Source organism: Psammomys obesus, unplaced genomic scaffold (genome assembly GCF_907164565.1).
Source record: "Psammomys obesus unplaced genomic scaffold, mPsaObe1.curated_primary_1811, whole genome shotgun sequence".
Taxonomy (NCBI): domain Eukaryota; kingdom Metazoa; phylum Chordata; class Mammalia; order Rodentia; family Muridae; genus Psammomys; species Psammomys obesus.
The window spans coordinates 26,114,445-26,134,801 of record NW_026592510.1 but is presented as its reverse complement, the minus strand read 5'-3'; the positions used below and the strand labels follow the sequence as shown (position 1 = coordinate 26,134,801).

The window sequence follows — 20,357 nt, the reverse complement described above, 5'->3', positions numbered from 1 at the left end:
CGGGGTGAGGGGTCAACCGTGTGTCTCCGCCCCCGATCAGAGCCTCGGGTCCCGGACAGGGAAGGGTTACCTGGCGTCCCGCCCCCCACCCCCGGCCCGCCCCACTCCCGCGCTTGCTGGCGACTCCGGTCCCGCGCCTGTTTGTGCTGCGGTGCTTGGGCTTGGGACTGCCCGTCAGCGCACCCCAGGGAGCCCACCCCCGGAGAGTAGCAGGCCCAGTTCCACAGCGCCCCCTCTAAGCCCAGTCCCCAACGCCCGACAGCGCCCCCAGGGGGTGGTCCGGCACCCCTTCGCGCAAGCCCGGGGTGCTTCCTTCCCTTCTCCCCAGCCATGGCCCCCGCGGCTTAGACGCCTCCGCCTCCACCACTCGGTGCAACGCGGGGGCCCAATGGACGGGGCTGCGGGGCCCGGTGAGTACGGGGCGGGGCGGGCGGCGTGGCCCGGATTCCCTGAGCGCCAGCCCGACAGGCACTGCCAGTGCTGGACGGCTCTCTAGTGGCATGCTCTCCTGTTCCTGCGCTCCAGGGGCTCTGAGCATCCTTCTCAGTTCTTCAGGTTGCCAGATTCTGGTTCCTAGGAACCCCCACTGTCACGTTGGACTTCCTTAATGCCATTCGACTCCTTGGTACTCTGTGTCCCTCTAAGTTTCCTTGAACTCTGTGTCACTCTGGGCCTCTTCCCCAGGAATTCCGGGTCTTTTTATTTCAGACTCTCACAATTACCTTGTGATGTACACTGTTACAGTTCTATGCTGATATTCTGTACACTCACCAGAACGTGTTCCTTACACTCTGGCCTCTCAGCCTGATTACTGTCCAGTCCGCTTTCCTGTGTCTCTAGCTTGTTGGCGGAGTTTGCATTTGGTAGAGACTTGGCTTGTTGGTGGGGTCAGAGCGCTGTGGCTCCTCACCAGTATTGCTCCTGCCTCTCTCTCTCTGGCTCCCACATACCTCTGCAGTATTCCATATTCCCCCCTGGTGCTCCGCGGTACTCTGCCTTTGCGGAGGCTGAGACGGCAGCAGGAAAGGAGTTTTGCCAGGCTCACTGCCTGCCCTGCTGACGAGGAGGCCCTTTATCCTGTACCATCCCCCGTCCATCCCCTCCCCTCTGGATGAGAAGCCAAGCTTTGGACTACTTGAAAGGGTTAGCCCTAGATGGTTGGGTTGTAAAGTTGTGTAGGAGGACAGAATCACCTCCATCCTCCAGGTAGCAGCACTTTTCTGAGTGTGCTTCTTGCCCCTTCCCCAGGTGAGGGCCCTGCTCATGAGACCCTGCAGACCCTAAGCCAGCGGCTTCGGGTGCAGGAAGAAGAAATGGAACTGGTTAAGGCAGCCCTGGCAGAAGCCCTTCGCCTGCTGAGGCTGCATGGCCCCAGCACAGCCCTGCAGGGTTCTGGTACACCGACCCCAACAAGGGACAGGTATACATGTCAGAGCACTCCTTCTTCCTTCCTGGGAACTTTGGGGCATCCGGTTAATTTGCTGTCTCCCCAGCAGCATTACAGCCCCCCCAGGACTGCCACCTACATGCAGCCCTTCCTTGGTGAGCCGAGGCACCCAGACAGAGAGAGAACCAGAGATGGGGCCATCCTCTGGATCCCCTGGCCTGAGCAATGGGCCTCCAGCTCTTCAGGGAGGCAATGAAGAGCCTAGTGGGACCCAGTCTGAAGGAGGGTGCAGCAGCAGCAGTGGGGCAGGCTCCCCTGGGCCCCCAGGGATCCTCAGGCCTGTGCAGCCTCTCCAGCGTTCTGACACGTAGGTGTCCTGTGGTGGTAGCTGGGATGGGTGGGAAGTCTGGGAAGCAGGGCTACTGGGCTTGATTTTTCACTTTCTAATTCTGTCACACCAGGCCTCGAAGAAATTCCTCCTCCTCCTCCTCCCCCTCAGAGCGGCCCAGGCAAAAACTCTCCAGGAAGGCAGCCTCCTCAGCCAACCTGCTATTGCGGTCAGGGAGCACAGAGAGGTGGGTAACCCTTCCCTTCCTCCCTCAACTTGCTGTACCCCAGGCTCAGCTTCTTGACTTTCTCCATTCCTGGGTGGGGTGGGTGACCTCATTACCCAACAGGAAGAAAGAAACAAAGCATTCCTTGGGACTCCTGCGGTGTTCTGGGCCCTGTGCTAAAACTCTCCTCCATGTCATTCAGGCCCTGTAACATCATTGGTGAATAGGTGGTCTCTCAGGCTCCACATTGCACAGGTGAAGCAGGCCCAGAGAGGGCAATCGTTTGCCTGATCACAGAGTCAAGCTCTGAACCCAATTTTTCCTGATTATAGTATCACTGACCTTTTCATATCACAACATACCTTTCAAAATTCTAGGAGCCAAAAGCTCCCATGGTATTTTTATTTCTTTAGTTGAGACAGGAGCTTACACTGTAGTCTGGGCTTGTCTACAATTCACTTTGTAGCCCAGGCTGGCCTAAAAGGCCTGGTAGCCCTCCTTTCTTGGTCTCCAGAGTGCTGGGGAGACAACTTGTGGCTCTGGTGATCTTTTGCAGATGGCTGTCCTCAGAGCCTCAGCTGATTTCCACTTCCTACAAAGTCCTATTCTCTCTACTCCACTAACATAAGGGACATCTTAGCTCCAGGAAGTGTTGTCTTAGTGGACCTGAAGGTCCACTCTAGCCTTGACCTTTCTCAGCTTCTACTCTTGTTCTCTGAAGATCTATTGTCAGCTTCTCATCCAGTGGCAGTGACCTCTGGAATTCACCTGTCATTTTCCTTTTGGGAGATTTTGTCTACCGCCAGATCCCTGGAAGGTAGGGCTGCTCTGCCTTCTGTTTTTACTTTGGCTGCATTTTACAAATGTGGAAATAAAAAGGTCAGCAGAGGCCTAGGAGAAAGGGCACAGGCTATGTGTCTTCATGGCCCTGTTCTCTGATCTTTACATTGTCTTCTCGCTCTTCTCCTTTTACTCCTCCATCTCTTTCCTTCTTTCTCTCTCTCGCTCTCATTTCTTCCCTTCCTTTCTTTCCTTCTTTGGAACTAAGAGTCCCTATCTCTCTGGAGCCCTGATACTCTGACAGTGACCCCATACCCACAGGCTGACTGGGAGGAGCCTTCTGTTAGTATCTTGTTCCACCCCTCTAAGAGACTGTATCCTAGACTTTGTGCTTTTTCCTCTTCCCAACAGCCGTGGGAGCAAAGATCCCCTGTCTAGCCCTGGGGGTCCTGGATCTCGGAGGAGCAATTATAACTTAGGTATGTACAGAGTCAGAGGGAAGAACTTGAGTGATGGAATTAGAGCTGGGCTATCGTCCTAGGAGCTACTTTGGGGAACCTGTCCAGTATGGTGGGTATGCTGTTCTGGCCTCCTGGAAGGGAGGCTTACTCCTCTGCTTTTCTCTGTAGAAGGTATTTCAGTGAAGATGTTCCTTCGTGGCCGCCCCATCACTATGTACCTTCCATCTGGCATCCGAAGTCTTGAGGAACTTCCCAGCGGCCCACCCCTAGAGACCCTCAGCCTTGATTGGGTGTATCCTATCCCCTCCAGTTCCAAGGGAACCATCCCTTCCACTATGGTTCCTTCTTTACAGTTTTTTTTTTTTTTTTTCTGTATCTGTGGGGACAAGGAATCCTCTAACTCATCCCAGACCACCCCACTGTGGATGGCAATGCCAAGGGGAAGCTTTGCCATTTTCATGCCCAACTCTTCCTCTTCCTGTCCTTGGTTTGACTCTTTCCTTGACCATGGTCCCCAACACAGTTATGGGTACAGAGGCCGTGACTCTCGCTCTAATCTATTTGTGCTGCGTTCTGGGGAGGTGGTCTACTTTATTGCCTGCGTAGTGGTGTTGTACCGGCCTGGGGGAGGCCCAGGGGGTCCTGGAGGTGGCGGCCAGAGACATTACCGGGGTCACACAGACTGTGTTCGATGGTGAGGGTCTTGGGGTCTGGGGCTGATGGGCTTGACTGGAAGAGGGTCTGGCTGGGGAAGGAAGGGCAAGAAAGACAGTTGCCTTGCTACTTTTTAAGCAAGGATAAGTGTCTTGGGTGGTCTTGAGAGAGACCCCTTTCCTAGAGTTCTTGCCCCCCTACTTAGCCTGGCTGTTCACCCTGACGGTATTCGTGTAGCCTCAGGACAGACAGCTGGAGTGGACAAGGATGGAAAGGTAAGGTCAAGGCAGAATATCAAACAGATGGGATGAGAGGACAGACCAGTTTTTCTTCACAGTTCTGACCCCTTCTCTTCCACTAGCCCCTGCAGCCCGTGGTTCACATCTGGGACTCAGAGACACTCCTAAAACTACAAGAGATTGGACTGGGTGCCTTTGAGCGTGGTGTGGGGGCCTTGGCCTTTTCAACTGTGGTGAGCTGGGCACAAAGCTTCTAGACCTCTGTTTGTTGAGGCAGGGTTTCATGTACCTTAGGCTGGCCTCTAACTCAGAATGTAGGTGAGGATGTCTTTGAACTCTGGATCCTTCTGCTTCTATCCACCAAGTTATAGGCGTGTGCCACCACGTGTCTAGGCATGTCTGGCTAGACAGCTAGACCCTTATTCTGGTTCAGCACACCAGTCTTTCATTTTACTAGGAAATCTGGGGAAGGTCTGGTGTTCTGGGCTCATAGAGCCAGTTCTCCTGAGAAAGAGACATCTGTCAACTTCTTTGGCCATCCTAACTGTGATAGAACCTCTGTCTAATGACAGGAAATGTCCAGACCTCCAGAACTCACAGTGCTGTGTCCCCATTCTCAGGATCAGGGCGCTTTTCTTTGTGTGGTGGATGATTCCAATGAGCACATGCTGTCAGTGTGGGATTGCAGCCGGGGAGTGAAGCTGGCTGAGATCAAGGTGAGGAGCCTAGGTGGCTTGATGGTTTCCAGATGTGGGGTAGGGTGGGAGTGGTGGAATCAGACAGTTCCAGACTTACTTATACATATACTTTCTTTCTGACTATGACAACACTCAGTTCTCTCTGCTTTTGTTTCTTCACCAGAAGTTCTAATGGGGAATGTGGTTTTTAGGGGATCAGTTTTTTTTTTTTCCCACCTAGTGGTGTTGAGGGTCAAACCAGGGCCTTTGGGTTCTCAGAGCTTTTGTAGCCCAGCTTTCAGGAAGCAGATTGAGTTAAAGAATAGGTTTTGGTGCCACAAATTTGTTAATCCCAACTACCCTGGAGACTGAGCAGAAGGAAAGAAGGCTGAGGATGTAGCCCAACAGAGTGCTTACTTAGCACACACAAGGCCCTAAACTCAACCTCAGTACTGCAATAAAAATAAATGGGAAAGGCTGGGCAGTGGTGGCACATGTCTTCAATCCCAGCACTTGAGAGGCAGAGGCAGGTGGATCTCTGTGAGTTTGAGGCCAGCCTGGTCTACAGAGTAAGTTCAGGACAGCCAAGGCTACACAGAGAAACCCTTTCTCAAACAAACAAACAAACAAACAAACAAACAAACAAACAAAGAGTTGGGTGTAGTGGTTCATGACTGTAATTCCAGCACCTGAAAAGCTGAAGTAGGATCACTGAGAGTTCCAGGACCAGCATTTGAGGCAGAGGCAGGCTTATCTCTGAGTTTGATGACAGCCTGGTCTACAGGGGGAGTTCTAGGACAGCCAGGGCTGCACAGAGAAACCTTGTCTCAAAACAACAATAACAAATCAAAACAAAAAACAAAGAAACAGAAAATGAAGCATCAAAGCTCAGGACTTAGGGTGGCTGAATCAAGTGTCTTCCTTCCTTCAGAGTACAAATGACTCAGTCCTCGCTGTTGGCTTCAGCCCTCGTGACAGCAGCTGTATTGTCACCAGTGGAAAATCTCATGTCCACTTTTGGAACTGGAGTGGTGGAACAGGGGTTCCTGGGAATGGAATCCTTGCCCGGAAACAGGGTGTTTTTGGGGTGAGGTGTGGATGGGTGAGGCGGTTCGGAGGGAAGTGGGGCTAAGGACTATAGTCTCTTAATGCACCCCAGTACCCCCAACTGTCTTGTGAAATCTGGTTTTTGCCTTTCACTTTGACCTGTTCTCTGCCCCTCTAGAAATACAAGAAACCCAAGTTTATCCCTTGCTTTGTGTTCCTCCCGGATGGAAACATTCTAACTGGAGACTCTGAGGGCAACATTCTCACCTGGGGTCGGAGTGTCTCTGATTCCAAGACCCCAGGCAGGGGTGGGGCCAAAGGTATGTAGTTGGGCTAGCATTCAGGATGTTTGTATCTCAGGAGTTCTATGGGAACACAGCAGAGGGTTTCCTACATTTTTACCTTGATGAACCTTCTTGGGGAGAAGGGGGCTGGTCTAGAAAGGTGGGGAGCCATATGGTAAAGCAAAGAAGGATAGGGATTTGGGTTTGTTAGATCTTGGGTTCAAAGTTCAGTTTGCCACTATTTCTGTGAGTTGAATTGGCAGTTACAAGGCTTGGAAAGTCTTCTGTGGGTGCTCAGTATCTGGAGTTATTCTGTGTTGTGATACACTAAGCTGCCCCTTTCCCTACTTCCCCGAACTGTAAGAGCACGACTTACCCAGGGCTTTACCAACAGAGACCTACACGATTGTGGCCCAGGCCCACGCTCATGAGGGGTCCATCTTTGCCTTGTGTCTCCGACGGGACGGGACAGTGCTGAGTGGTGGTGGGCGGGACCGACGGCTGGTACAGTGGGGGCCTGGGTTGGTGGCCCTCCAGGAGGCTGAGGTGAGAGATTGGCTGGGGATGAGGAAGGGACTGGGAAAGAGGAATGGCCAGAGGGCTTTTGACACTGTTATTACTCCGTAGATTCCAGAACACTTTGGAGCTGTGAGGGCCATTGCTGAAGGGCTTGGCTCTGAGCTGCTGGTGGGAACCACGAAGAATGCGTTATTGAGGGGAGATCTGGCTCAGGGCTTCTCCCCTGTTATCCAGGTTGGGAAGCCAAAAGACAGGGGAAGTAGAGAAGGGAGATTGGGGAAGAGCAGTGGTGATAAACTATGTTCTGCTACAGGGCCACACTGATGAGCTCTGGGGACTGTGTACACATCCTTTCCAGAACCGCTTCCTCACCTGTGGCCATGACCGACAGCTCTGCCTGTGGGATGGGGAAGGCCATGCACTGGCCTGGAGCATGGACCTAAAGGTACAGTCAGCTGCCCTTGGTCCGCTATGCTACACCTGTTCTGACTCTCCAACATGGCCTTTCCTTCTCCATCTGGGACGAATTGCATTATGGTTACAGGCTATTTAAGTATGAATTCTGTATAGGCTGGTAAAATCGATGCCTTGTACTACCTGCACATTGTTGCTGCCTCAGGCCTCCTCTTGGTTCAGAAGCTAAATCGTTCATCTGTAGCACAGTGAGATGTTTTCAATTGTCTTTCCCCTTACTAGGCTCTATCCCAGGTCTCCTATGTCCCTCTTCTCTGGTTGCCTTGGGAGGATCTTTTGAAGTTACTAAGATGTCAAAGTGTCCATCCAACTTCCCTTACTAGAAAGCCATTTTCTTTTATTAAAACCTTATTTTTAAAAATAAATTAATTTTATGTGAATTGGTATGAAGGTGTCAGATCCCTTGGAACTGGAGTTACAGTTGTGAGCTGCCATGTGGGTGCTGGGATTTGAATCCAGGTCCTTTGGAAGTGCACAATGCTTTTAACCACTGAGCCATCTCTCCAGGCCTCTAAACCTTATTTTTAATTACATTTACATGCTCAGTTTTGGTTGTGACCCAGGCCCTTTCCTCCTCCGATTCCCTGGCCCCGTCCTCTGAATTCTTATGCCTCTAGTATTTCCCCTTATATGATGTGTGTTCTACTATCCCCATCATCCCTGTTCCTTGAAGTGTCTCTCCTCATGCCACAGGCACCTTAGAAATCTATCTTCTTGATTTTACCTTTTCTTTTCCCAGGAGACGGGTGTATGTGCTGACTTCCATCCAAGTGGGGCAGTTGTGGTTGTAGGACTGAACACAGGGAGGTGAGAGAATACCAGATCTCCAGTGAAGAAAATCAGATCTGGGAAGGGTTCTTGGGGAGGGGATAGGAGCTGACCAAGGCTAACTTAAGTGTTGAACCTCACCTTTTCATGTTCAGGCGCTTCTCTGTAGCCCTCCCCTGCTGCCACCAAGCCTTCCCCAGCTGTGCCCTTGAGCCTAGGAGCAGAATCGGGTAGCAGCGAAGGATGGGGAAGCAGTGGGGCTGGGCAAACAGGGAAGTGACAGGCTTACTGGCTCCACAAGGTTTTTGTGGTAGGCCTGGTCTACAGTTTCTGACTTCTTTTCCAGGAGGCATCAAAAGCCCCTTAGCTTTTATCTGCCCTTTGCCTCTTCCCATTCCCTAGCCTAAGAGTACAGTGCTATCCTCTCTCTAGACATCACAGCCTTTCTGGGGTTCTCTGTCTCACCAGGCACCTTGACTCTGCCCAGAGCCTCCTTGAGGTTAAACTCATATCCTGCCCTGTCACTTCCTTCCCTTCTCCCTTTCAGGTGGTTGGTTTTGGACACAGAGACCAGAGAGATTGTGTCTGATGTCACTGATGGCAATGAACAGCTCTCAGTTGTCCGGTACAGCCCAGGTGGGAGCCACCCCCACCCGGGACTTGGATCCTGCTCTGGCTCTTCTTTGTCTGAATAACTCTCTTTGTAGATGGGTTGTACCTGGCTATTGGTTCCCATGACAACATGATCTACATCTATAGTGTGTCCAGTTGTGGCACTAAGTCCAGCCGCTTTGGCAGATGTATGGTAAGGACTCTGGGGTGGAAGGTGGAATTGTTAACTATGGGTACAGTAACAGGGGTCTGATGCATTAAGGGCTTGTCAGGGGATGGGAAATGGTAGCTATCTTGTCAAATTCTTGACTCTTGTTCCCCAGGGGCACTCCAGTTTTATCACTCACCTTGACTGGTCCAAGGATGGGAATTTCATCATGTCCAATTCTGGGGACTATGAGATTCTTTACTGTGAGTGGCAGGGAGATGGGGATAATTTAAATGTTTTGTTTTGGCTGGCCTAGAATTTTCTATGTGGCCTATGCTGTCTTTGCATTTGTCATCCTCCTAGTTATATCTCCTAAGAGATTATAGGTGTGGGTGCTGATGAGGCTTCTAGTCAGGAGGGATGATGGTATTTGAGGAACATCAAGCAGAGGGGCTGAGATGGAGTTGGAATTGTTCGCACAGGAATGTGAATAGGTAAAGTAAATTACCGTTTCACAATATGTCTTTTTTTCCCACAAGAACTTGAGGGAGCTGAAAAATGGGCCAGGCATAGAGGTACATGCCTTTAATCCCTGAACTTGGAAGGCAGAGGCAGTCAAATGGATCTCTAGGAGTTCAAGACCGGTTTGGTCTACATAAAGAGTTCCAGGCCAGTCAAAGTGACATAGCAAGACCATGTCTCAAAAAACAAACCAAAGGAAAAAGAACGATGCAGTAAGAAAAGATTGTTTTGGCTAACTGATTGAGGAATGAGAAGCTGATGAGAGACTGTCAGAACTTTATTCAGAGGTTGATACAGAAGGGTGGGGAGTTCCAGGCATGTCTAGACACACACTGAGACAGGATTTCCTCTGTGTCACCCTGTCCTTGAACTCACTGTGTAGACCAGGGTGGCCCCAAACTCAGAGATCTGTCTGCCCCTCTAATACTAGGATTAAAGCCACCATGCCTGGTTTACACTGTCTCAAAGCCAAACCAAATCAAACATCTTAATCAAACATCTTCAGTGAGAACTTGGGAAGCACATAGTGGGTTCATAATGGACAGCTATACCTGTGATCAGGTCATTCCCAACTGAGGAAAGATGAGAGCTAAGCAGGTTGGGACAATTTCTACCTAGGGGACGTGGCTGGAGGCTGCAAACTACTAAGGAATCGCTATGAGAGCAGAGACCGGGAGTGGGCTACCTACACCTGTGTGCTGGGCTTCCACGTATATGGTGAGCCAGGATGTGGAATTCTTTAGGAGGCCTGGGGAAACAAGGTAGAACCCAGTCTGGGCTCAGAATGCTGGGTGTGTATCAGCATGGGGTGGGGTCATAGAGGCAAATCCAGGCAAGAGACCCTTTTGGCCCTTGGGACTGGGAAAGATTGGATCGCAGTAGCAACCTGGAAATCCCAAACACTGCAGCTCTAGGTTGTGGTTAGCAGCCCTGCTGAGGCCACTTGTTGTGTTAGGTGTGTGGCCTGATGGCTCTGATGGGACAGACATCAACTCTCTTTGTCGCTCCCACAATGAACGTGTGGTGGCTGTCGCAGACGACTTCTGCAAAGTACACCTCTTTCAGTATCCATGCGCTCGAGCCAAGGTGAGGTCTCAGGGGGACCATTGGGCCCAGGAGGGTAGGCCTGGGATGGGACCATTGCTGCAACTGTACTTTTTTTCTGATCCAGGCGCCAAGTCGTATGTATTCAGGCCACGGCAGCCACGTGACTAGCGTCCGGTTCACACACGACGACTCATACCTTATCTCATTAGGTGGCAAGGACGCCAGCATCTTTCAGTGGAGAGTGCTGGGGGCAGGGAGCTCTGGGCCCACTCCTGCCACGCCATCTAGAACTCCGTCTCTGTCCCCTGCCTCCTCCCTGGACGTGTGATCAATGCTGGATGGTTTTGTCCCATTGGTAATGTGGCCTGGCCCCGCCCTGGCCAAAACCCCTAGGACCAAGGACAGTCCTTTCCTGGGCTGGCTTTTTCTTTGACTTCATACATTCCCAATTGCGCATTTTCCTGGAGGAGCGAAGCGCCCCATTGCACACAAGATAACTCGCTAGCTGAGCCGGGCAACCCCAGCTCCTGACTCCCTCTGCCTGGTGAGGGGCAATAAAAAGAAAAAAAGTCACCGCCTGGTGCTTTTGTGTGGCGAGTGCCTCAGGGACCCAATGGAATTAGAATGAAAAAAAAAAAAAAGTGCAGGGCGGGAAGCGAAAAAGGGAGCTCAGACCAAATATGCAAATTACAGGCAAAGCCGCTTGCAAATAACCTTAAGCGCGAGGGCGCGCGCGCGCCTTTCGTAGACACCTTCGGAGCTGCTGGGACCCATAAGCAAAGAGTTAAATTCGGCTCCTTTCCGCCCTTGGGGGCGGGGCCGAGCTGCAACGGAAATAACCGAGCGCCGGGAGGCCGCTGAGCGAAAGGAGCCGAGTTTGTTCCGGAAGTGGCCGATCTGTGGGGTCTTGCTCTCCGACCTGAGCCGAGCGCAGGGCCTTGTTCTCCGGATCGGCCGAAGTTGTTCCGGAAGGAGGCGAACCCGGAGGCGGGCAGGGCAAACCTTCCCAGCGGCTGGCACCGCACGTCGTCTGCTGCGACTCGGTGAGGACCCTAGGAGCCGGAACCTGACTCCGGTCAGGCAGGAACCGAGCTCGTTTCCGGAAGAAGCCGAGCAGGCCGGCGCCGGCCTCGGTGTCCCGGAGTGAGGCTGTAGCGGCGTCGTCGTCTCGCGGGCAGTGATGAACCGCGACGGCTGAGGGAGCAGAGGTGCCGGCTCCGCGGGCCCCATCGACACTTCCGCGAAGCGTCAGCCCCCGCGAGCCTCCCGGACCTCTTTGTGTGGCCGGAGGCGGCGGCGGGAACGGCCATGGCGGCTAACATGTACCGGGTGGGAGGTGAGTACCGCGGGCGGAAGAAGTTGGGGCCGTGACCAAGACTTGGTGTCCGCAGGCGCGGGGCAGCTACATCTGGGGTCGGACGGGCCTTAGCGAAGACCGGAACCGGAACCGAGAGCTATGGTTCCGCGGCGGCGACGCTACCGCTACCGGGCGCAGTCTCTCGCAGAGGCTTGCCTGCAGCCGGAGCGGTGCTCTGAGACCTCCGACTGGACCCCGGGCGGGAGGTGGGCTTGGCTTGGAAGGGGCTCCGGTGACCACGGGACCGGCTGCCAGTCGCAGGGGTTTCTTTTCTTTGGTGGCTTGTGCGTTCACGTAGGTGGGGCCTGGGGAGGGGTGAACAATTTACTTAATTTCTCTGATACAGGATTGCGAAGCAACTTCAATGCCTAGTTGTGTGGGCTACAGGGATATCCTTGTTCGAATCTCTTAAATCTCACTTTTGAATGAAGAGCTGAATTTACAACTAGGTGTCGCAGGGTAGGGGGTAAATTTTTCTTTTTTCTTTTTCGAAACAGGGTTTCTCTGTTTCTCGGTGTAGTCGTGGCTGTCCTCGAACTCAGAGATCCGCCTGCCTCTGCCTCCCTAGTGCTGGGATTAAAGGCGTGTGCCACCATCGCCTCGCTTTTATTGTTTTGTTTTGAGACTGAATTTCTCTTCGTACCCCTAGCTGTCCTGGAACTCGCTCTGTAGACCGGGTTGGCCTCAAAAATCACAAGAGATCCCCCTGCCTCTACCTCGGAAGCACTGAGATCAAAGGCATGCGCCACCACCACCTGGCAGAGTATTAATTACCACACTTCCCTTTTTCCTTTTTTTTTTTTTTTTGTTTTCGTGACAGGTTTTTTTCTGTGTAGCTCTGGCTGCCCTGGAATGGGATCTGTAGATCAGGCTGGCCTCGAACTCAGAGATTTGCCTGTCTCTGCCTCCCTGAATTCTGAGGCATGTGCCATCACCGCCTGGTTTATTTTCTTCAGTCTCTTCTCTTGCACTCTCCACTTCATCTCTACCTAAAATTTTGTCTGTTTGTCCACACAGACCGACTTTCTTTTCCGAGTGCACTAGTTTTCTCTTCTGATCTTCTTGGTTCTTCCCCACCCCCTTCTACAGATTATGTCTATTTTGAGAACTCCTCCAGCAATCCTTACCTGGTTAGACGGATTGAGGAGCTCAATAAGGTGAGTGGAGATGTGGAGTTTTTGTTTTGTTTTTCTCTTTATATATATATATATCCTCTCTATTATGTAGCTTTGGCTGCCTGGAACTTGCTATGTAGACCAAACTGATCTTAAATTCATGGAGACCCATCTCATTAGTCCTGAAATTATTTTTGAATATAGTCTTCACCGCTAAGGTTTTCATCTCTTCTACTTAGGCCTGTAAGGAGATATTGCTGTTGTTAGAGTGCCTCCACTTTCAAATGGCCAATTTTCATTGTCATGTTTTTCTCCTTCCTTTAGACTGCAAATGGAAACGTGGAAGCAAAGGTTGTTTGTCTTTTCCGGCGAAGGGATATTTCTAGTAGCCTCAATAGCCTGGCTGACAGTAATGCTAGTGAGTGTCTTCATTCCTTACCCCTCTCCCCTCCCCAGGTTCTGAGGTCTAGACATGTTCCTGCAGGTGTTTCCCCTGGTAGCATGCCCGAGGCAGGGTGTGAGTTTGGGGGTGGGAAGTGCCTGGTGTGCAGAGGGAGGCTTGTTGTTACACGTTGATGCTGGAAGCAGGGTGGGAAGACCATGATAAGCAAAGCCAGACTGTGGCTTGTGTGTGTGAAAGGAGAGATATTTAGATAGGCAATTAAAAAAGCTTTAGAGAAGCGAGTCACTTGGAGACATTTTGGGTACTTTGGGATAGTTAATGAGTGATGGTCAGAGCGAAGAGGAAGATACTGTTTTGAGAAGCCTGCATAATAAAGAAGGCTTATGCTGTAGTCTGGAGGTGATGCCAAAGCATTGATGGGGACGATAAGAAGCTAGGAGAAGCGTCTCCTTTTCCCATCTCCATTCCAGTTATCATCCGTCTTCTTATTGCTTTGCCTGCATTTTCTTTATGCTCTTTCTCTTGTAATTTTTTTTCATTTAGTTTTTTTCAACTACTTTTCCTTTTTTTCTAAAGTTCCTTCCTTCCTTCCTTCCTTCCTTCCTTCCTTCCTTCCTTCCTTCCTTCCTTCCTTCCTTCCTTCCTTCCTTTCCCTCTCATGTGTGCTCACGCTCTCTCTCTCTTTCTTTCCAGGCCATAGTCTTGAAAGGGTTAATGAGCTGGGCCTACCCAGTTTCCTGGCTCTTTGGGGCTTCCAGCCCTATGTGGCAGGGGCGACCTTGGCCTTGTCCAATCAGAGGGGTTGGGGGTGTGGTTCTTGTCTTAGCCCTGGGTTTTCTAGAGTACACTAGGGAGAGGTGGAGCCTGCTATACTGAGGCAGATCCACACACACACTGCTATCTAACACGCAGTTCTTCAGGGGAACAATGCACCAATGAACATGTGCTTAAGTTTTCTATATCCTTCCACTTTGGTTGGCACTTAGCTAGGTTAACTGTTTCCACCAAGATTTCAGTACAAGCTGCTGCCTCTTGGGGAGGAAGGTGTTGGCACTGGTTTCATAAGTGTGCTGAAATCCCACAAACTACTATTAGCCAAGTAGAGAGAGAAGGAGTGTTAATTTGCATGTGATGTTTTAGATATAGCAAAGTTCTGAGGTATGAAGAGGAGCTGGTTCTGTTCTTACTCCTTACCTGGATTCTAGGAACTCAGGCTGGTTGTGGAAGAGCGAGCTAAATAAGACATACTGTATTATGACTATTTGTGCTTTGTGAGTGACATAAGTATTGGCAGTTAGATTTGGGTTGTATTTCTGTGCCATTTTTAGAGTTCTCCCTTTGATGGAATTAAGAGGACTGAATGTCCTCAATGAGGCTAAAAGGGAAAACTGGTAGGATGAAAGTGAGGTGCAACAGCTGAGGTAGGATGTCCTTTATATGGGTTAGCTAGGTATCCCAAATAGTTGGAAATAGTTTCTGACTTGGTTTCTTCCTGTTTAATACTCTAGGAGAGTTTGAGGAGGAGTCAAAGCAGCCAGGAGTCTCCGAGCAGCAGAGACATCAACTGAAGCACCGAGAACTTTTTCTCTCTCGGCAGTTTGAGTCATTACCAGCTACCCACATAAGGTATAGGACAATTAGGGTTCCTTTGGCCCATGTGCCCTTACTTAGAAGATGGAGTAAAAGGGTGGTGTATTGGAGATGGTAGATAGGAAGGGGGTATGTTGCTCATCATGATTCCTGGTCCTTTCTTTTTTAGGGGAAAATGCAGTGTGACTCTTCTGAATGAGACAGATATCTTGAACCAGTATTTGGAAAAGGAGGTGAGGAGGTGTTGTAAGAAGAGGGAAGGGGATGTTGCCCTCTAAAGGCTAAGACAAGTGAGGAGGTAAAGGGTTGATTGACCTTACAGCTGGTGGTCTGGATATACCACCAGCTGGGTATACCTCACTTCCCACTAACAACCTCTCCTCCTCTTTAGGACTGCTTTTTTTACTCATTGGTGTTTGATCCTGTGCAGAAGACCCTTCTAGCTGATCAAGGGGAGATCAGAGTTGGTTGCAAATTCCAAGCTGAGATCCCAGATCGTTTGGCAGAGGGTAAGCAACAGAACAGAACATAAAAGTTTCTGTGAATGGCATGACATGGGGCACCAGTCCACAATCTCCTAGGTTTTCTGTTGTGATCCTGGCAGAATGAGACTTAAGAACTTGAAAAAGACAAATGGGCATAGCGGGGAGGGAAATTCTGAGGTTTGATGTGGCTGGTAGAATTCAAGCAGAGAAGATGAGGAAGAACTATTGTGAGTGACTAAGAGACCAGTTGTTTCTCTCTCTCCCTCTCTGGTGATGCTGTTGTTTGGTTCTTCAGGAGAATCGGATAATCGAAACCAGCAGAAGATGGAGATGAAAGTCTGGGACCCAGACAACCCTCTCACTGACCGGCAGATTGATCAGTTTCTCGTCGTGGCCCGGTGAGGGTGGGTGGATCAGGAAGGTGGCCTGGGGAGGAATGGACCTGAGTTCTGAGTCCCATCTATTTTTTAAAAGTGGGCTTTATAGCTGGGTGTGGGAACGCATGCCTGTAATGCCAGGAGGCAGAGGCCGGGGATATCTCTGAGTTCAAGGCCAGCTTGATCTACAAAGTTCAGGACAGCTAAGGCTATACAGAGAAACCCTGTCTCAAAAATAAAAGTGGATTTTGCTTTAGGCCTTAGTGCTTTTTAGTACTTAGTTCCTGAGCCTGCCTGAACTTTTTTCTTCTCTTGACTTCTCAATCTCTCTCTAGAGCTGTGGGAACCTTTGCAAGAGCCCTAGACTGCAGCAGCTCGATTCGGCAGCCAAGCTTGCATATGAGTGCAGCTGCTGCATCCCGAGACATCACCCTGGTAAGCACAAGTTTTGGGGAGTTGGACACATTGAGACAAGAGAGGAAGGCGTCCTGGAGAGGATAGGAGTTCTTAAAAAGCAGCAAGTCCTTAGTTTTTGTTCTCTCTCTCTCTTTTTTTGGTAGTTCCATGCCATGGACACACTGCAAAGGAATGGCTATGACTTGGCTAAGGCCATGTCAACCTTGGTACCACAAGGGGGCCCAGTGCTCTGTCGGGATGAGATGGAGGAATGGTCAGCTTCTGAAGCTATGCTGTTTGAAGAGGCTCTAGAGAAATATGGGAAAGATTTCAATGATATCCGACAGGACTTTGTAAGTGGATAGGACTAGAAGAAGAGGTGAGAACAATGAGTCAAGGAGCCACAACCTAGGGGCAGATGCCATCTCATCTTCTCTGTTTGCTGTTCTTTTTAGCTCCCCTGGAAGTCACTTGCAAGCATAGTCCAGTTTTATTACATGTGGAAAACAACAGATCGGTATATTCAGCAGGTATGGGCAGGGCTGGGAGGCTGGACCAGAGGCCACCTACTTCCCTTTCTGCCTTTCGCTTTGTTTGATTTCATCTGTACTGAGATGCTCTGAATTTCTATTTTTTTCCTTATAGAAAAGATTGAAAGCTGCTGAAGCGGACAGCAAACTGAAACAGGTGTACATCCCTACCTAGTAAGTGTGGCAGGAGGTCAGACTGTTTTCCTTGCTTTCTCAGTTTGTGTCTGTCTTAATGATTGTGGGTGAGCAGGATGCAGAAGCAAATTGTAGAAGCTGTAGCTTAGTGATAAGAATGGGCTTAGTATGCCCAAGGTGATGGGTTCAATCTTCAGCACTTTAGAATGAAAAATAGAAGGGAGTGATAGGAAAGAGAGAGACAGAAATGAGTTATTTTTCTTAACTTCCTTGTTCTTTTGTTGCCTTCGTTAGTACTAAGCCTAACCCTAACCAGATCATTTCTGTGGGTTCAAAACCTGGCATGAATGGGACCGGATTCCAGAAAGGCCTGACTTGTGAGAGCTGCCACAGTGAGTTCCAAGGAGGGACAAGGTTGTTTGGGATGGGTGGCCTAGGGTGGCCTGTTCTTGTGGCCTAGGAATTTGAGGAGCTCAGGCACTGTTTTTGTGCCAACAAATTTTCCCTCTCTATGTACTTGTAGCCACACAGTCTGCCCAATGGTATGCGTGGGGTCCACCTAACATGCAGTGCCGACTTTGTGCTTCCTGTTGGATTTACTGGAAGAAGTATGGGGGACTGAAGACTCCAACCCAGCTTGAAGGGGCTGCCCGGGGCAACACAGTAAGAATCACTTGGTGGGAGCTTGGTATGGTGACTGGGGCAAGTGGGTCTGAGTTTGAGGCTAGTCTGGTATCTAAAACAAGCTCCAGGTCAGCCAGGGCTATATAGTGAGACATTGTCTCAACAGACAGAAAAGAATCATTGCAAGAACAGGTAGGGAGTGGGGGGGAGAGTAGTGGACATATAGTTGTGAGCTTTAGGCAATGGTCAGAAAACCTACTTTTTCCATGGAGAAGTCAAATGGGAAGAGGTACTTTCTAAGTGTTGGGAAGCCAGGATGGTTGGGTGGGTTGTCAGTGAAGAGGTAGGTATAGATAGTTTGCTGTCTGTGGGGAATGGACGAAAGAACTGCAGTGTTGACTTGCCATTTCCCTTTTTTATATGTCATTTCTCCAGGAGCCACATTCAAGAGGTCATTTATCCAGACCTGAGGCCCAGAGTCTCTCCCCCTATACCACCAGTGCTAACCGGGCCAAGTTGTTGGCTAAGAACAGGCAAACTTTCTTGCTCCAGACAACAAAGCTGACTCGTCTTGCCAGACGGATGTGTAGAGACCTGTTACAGCCAAGGAGGGCTGCCCGAAGACCCTATGCCCCTATCAATGCCAATGCCATCAAGGCTGAATGTAAGGACTGGAGTGGTAACCCTAGCAATGAGTTCAAAGTTGTTCCGGCCAGAGACCAGTGCTTTTGTGGGTGTTGAGTGACAGTAGGGATAGTAGGCCACAGAGGTTGTTTAGTAGATAAGATACAACTCATGGCCCTAGAAGAAGCCTGAGTAGTGATCAAAAACTGATCTTCCATGTCTGCACATGCCTAGAGTGTGGGTACTCAAGAGACTGAGATAGGATATAACCTCCTAGTTCTTACCAGATTGGGGTATGTAGTGAGCTCTGGGCTACCTGCTTTACATAGTGAGACCTTTTCTGAGAAAACAGGGCTAGGCATTGCCCTATAACCCAAGCACTTGATTGTCAGAGTCAGGAGAATGATAGCGAGTTGTAGGCTAGCTATGGCTGTATAGCAGGACTATTCCAAAAAGCCAAAACAAAACTGCACAATATCCATATACTTTCTTCTTTTTTTCAGGCTCTATCCGTCTTCCTAAGGCTGCCAAGACACCACTGAAAATTCACCCTCTAGTGCGGCTGCCCCTGGCAACTATTGTCAAAGATTTGGGTATGGTATGGGGAACTACACTCATTCCAGGGTGGGCAGAAGTTGGAGAAACAGTTTGGGTGGTGTCAGGCTGCCACTGATTTTACTATCCAAGAGCCTTTTCTTCCCTCAAGCTTTTTTTTGTACAAACTATGAGTGTGTGTATGTGGGGTTTTTATTTTTTAATTAAATTTTTTTTTGTGGTGGTGCTGTAGATGAAAATCTAGAACCTCAGGTATTCGGGGCAAGTGGTTTACCATTGAGCTCCATCTCTGCCACAGTAATGGCTTTATATAAATATTTTTTGATTTGAAAACATTCAATGTCATTTTTGAAATATGGAAGTAGCTTGATAGGCCTTTTCCTTCATTACTGCTCTTCAGGCCACTAAGGTAAACTGCTGAGCCAGGGTAGAGAGGGACGAAAGAATGGTAAAGAAACTACATAGGCAAGAGAAGGTATGTAAGTTTTCTGTTCATTTCCTTCTCCTCCCCCCCACCCCAACCCCAATGATAGTGGCCCAGGCACCTCTGAAACCAAAAACACCTCGGGGCACCAAGACACCAATCAACAGAAACCAGCTGACCCAGAATCGAGGCCTTGGGGGCATTATGGTGAAACGTTCCTATGAGACTGTAAGTTGACAGCTGGTTGGGAAACCTGAAGTGGGGTTGGCTATTGTTTCTGATAGTCTAAGGGAGGCAGTTCCTTCATGATATTGCCCCATCCTTTTCCAGATGGCAGGGGCAGGGGTCCCCTTCTCTGCGAATGGAAGGCCTCTGGCCTCAGGGATTCGTTCAAGTTCACAGCCAGCAGCCAAGCGTCAGAAACTAAATCCTGCTGATGCTCCCAATCCAGTGGTATTTGTGGCCACAAAAGATACCAGGTAGGGAGGGTGTCCATGGGAGGGTTGAGAGGCTGACAATCCAGCTTGGGGGGGGGCATTGGAAGTAGGAGTATCTAAAAAGATAAGTGCAGAAAAGAATGTGAGTAGTAGAAGGTAGACATGCAGAGTGCATTGTGGAGTCTTGTCTGGGTGTGTCAAGGTGCTAATCAAGCCTCTCTGTTTCTTTGTTTCTCTTTTTGGCCAGAGCTTTAAGGAAAGCTCTAACTCACCTGGAAATGCGCAGAGCTGCCCGAAGGCCCAACTTACCCTTGAAGGTGAAGCCAACGCTGATGGCAGTGCGGCCCCCAGTTCCTCTGCCTGTATCCTCACATCCTGCCAGCACCAATGAGCCCATTGTTCTGGAGGATTGAGCATCTTAGGGGAAGGGAGGTGGGATGAGAAGTAGAGGGGTGGGTGTCCAGGCATACAAATCTCCACTCTCTTTGGTATCAAAGGGAGTAAGGAGTGAAAGTGGGTTGAGGCTGGTGTGTATCCTTGGAGGGGTTGGACACCCTCTGGTGTTAACTGCCAGTAACTCCCCCTTTTGGGCTTCTTCATTCCTGTGATGGAGAACAGCCTATAGGCACTTGCCTATGTGTGTATCTACCCCATTTGGGGCTGGGACCCACAGTTGGTTTGGACAGTTTGGGGGGAGGGTTTTTTAATTTTTTAAAAATTTTGCCTCCCTTTATAAAAGGGAGGGAGGAGGGGAAGAGTAGACAGATGCCAGGTGTTGGCAGGAGGAAGGGAGAGTACACTGCCATGTCTCTAACTTTTTTCTTTATTTTCTAATTGGGGGTTCTCTTACTGTCCGGTGTCCGGACTTTCCTAATTGGAGTTTGAGGGCCCTAAGCTGGCATCAACCCCAGCCCATGCTCACTCTTTCTTCCCTCCCCTTTCCCCCTCTGCCTTTTATATGCCAATTCTCAGAAATAAAGATCTTTTGTCCATTTTTTAACCTCAGATTCTGTAATTGGTTCTTATAGTGACAAATAAAAAGCTGTTTTCTTCAGCTCCTCCGGGTCAGCTGTTCTCTGCCACTGGTGTGTGTGTGTGTGTGTGTGTGTGTGTGTGTGTGTGTGTGTGTGTG

At 49.9% G+C, this 20,357-nt stretch overlaps 2 protein-coding genes across 3 annotated transcripts; both read left to right on the top strand.

Annotated features, from left to right (window-relative positions):
- The first annotated feature begins 12 nt into the window (after nucleotides 1–12).
- Eml3 (EMAP like 3) lies at nucleotides 13–10,733 on the top strand. 2 transcript variants are annotated; one of them, XM_055614153.1, is made up of 22 exons: nucleotides 13–410; nucleotides 1,249–1,420; nucleotides 1,497–1,754; nucleotides 1,849–1,962; nucleotides 3,133–3,200; nucleotides 3,351–3,474; nucleotides 3,706–3,876; nucleotides 4,042–4,111; nucleotides 4,198–4,308; nucleotides 4,696–4,791; nucleotides 5,684–5,839; nucleotides 5,978–6,119; nucleotides 6,478–6,629; nucleotides 6,711–6,836; nucleotides 6,916–7,047; nucleotides 7,816–7,883; nucleotides 8,392–8,480; nucleotides 8,552–8,649; nucleotides 8,780–8,867; nucleotides 9,745–9,843; nucleotides 10,082–10,212; nucleotides 10,298–10,733. In XM_055614153.1, exons 1-22 carry the CDS (start codon nucleotides 389–391, stop codon nucleotides 10,499–10,501), a joined length of 2,691 nt encoding a protein of 896 aa, XP_055470128.1. In that variant the 5' UTR covers nucleotides 13–388; the 3' UTR covers nucleotides 10,502–10,733. The 2 variants fall into 2 exon arrangements, with proteins under 2 accessions (XP_055470128.1, XP_055470126.1); XM_055614151.1 differs by having other exon boundaries at nucleotides 1,494–1,754.
- Nucleotides 10,734–11,080: 347 nt separating this feature from the next.
- Nucleotides 11,081–20,279, top strand: Mta2 (metastasis associated 1 family member 2). The gene is made up of 18 exons (XM_055614154.1): nucleotides 11,081–11,509; nucleotides 12,620–12,687; nucleotides 12,970–13,063; nucleotides 14,557–14,674; nucleotides 14,808–14,871; nucleotides 15,030–15,147; nucleotides 15,419–15,521; nucleotides 15,836–15,935; nucleotides 16,061–16,249; nucleotides 16,352–16,426; nucleotides 16,542–16,600; nucleotides 16,856–16,953; nucleotides 17,085–17,224; nucleotides 17,621–17,849; nucleotides 18,313–18,402; nucleotides 18,898–19,016; nucleotides 19,119–19,267; nucleotides 19,473–20,279. The coding sequence occupies exons 1-18, from the start codon at nucleotides 11,482–11,484 to the stop codon at nucleotides 19,636–19,638; spliced, it is 2,007 nt and encodes a 668-aa protein (XP_055470129.1). The 5' UTR covers nucleotides 11,081–11,481; the 3' UTR covers nucleotides 19,639–20,279.
- The last annotated feature ends 78 nt before the right edge of the window (nucleotides 20,280–20,357 follow it).

Excerpts from the sequence above, each read along its gene's own strand:
- Eml3 (XM_055614151.1), top strand. The coding sequence starts at position 389 with ATGGACGGGGCTGCGGGGCCCG. Across the intron at positions 3,475-3,705 it reads ACCCTCAGCCTTGATTGGGT|TTATGGGTACAGAGGCCGTG; the intron begins GTATCCTATCCC and ends TCCCCAACACAG. Across the intron at positions 9,844-10,081 it reads GCTGGGCTTCCACGTATATG|GTGTGTGGCCTGATGGCTCT; the intron begins GTGAGCCAGGAT and ends TTGTTGTGTTAG.
- Mta2 (XM_055614154.1), top strand. The coding sequence starts at position 11,482 with ATGGCGGCTAACATGTACCGGGTGGGAG. Across the intron at positions 13,064-14,556 it reads CCTGGCTGACAGTAATGCTA|GAGAGTTTGAGGAGGAGTCA; the intron begins GTGAGTGTCTTC and ends TTAATACTCTAG. Across the intron at positions 14,872-15,029 it reads ACCAGTATTTGGAAAAGGAG|GACTGCTTTTTTTACTCATT; the intron begins GTGAGGAGGTGT and ends CCTCCTCTTTAG.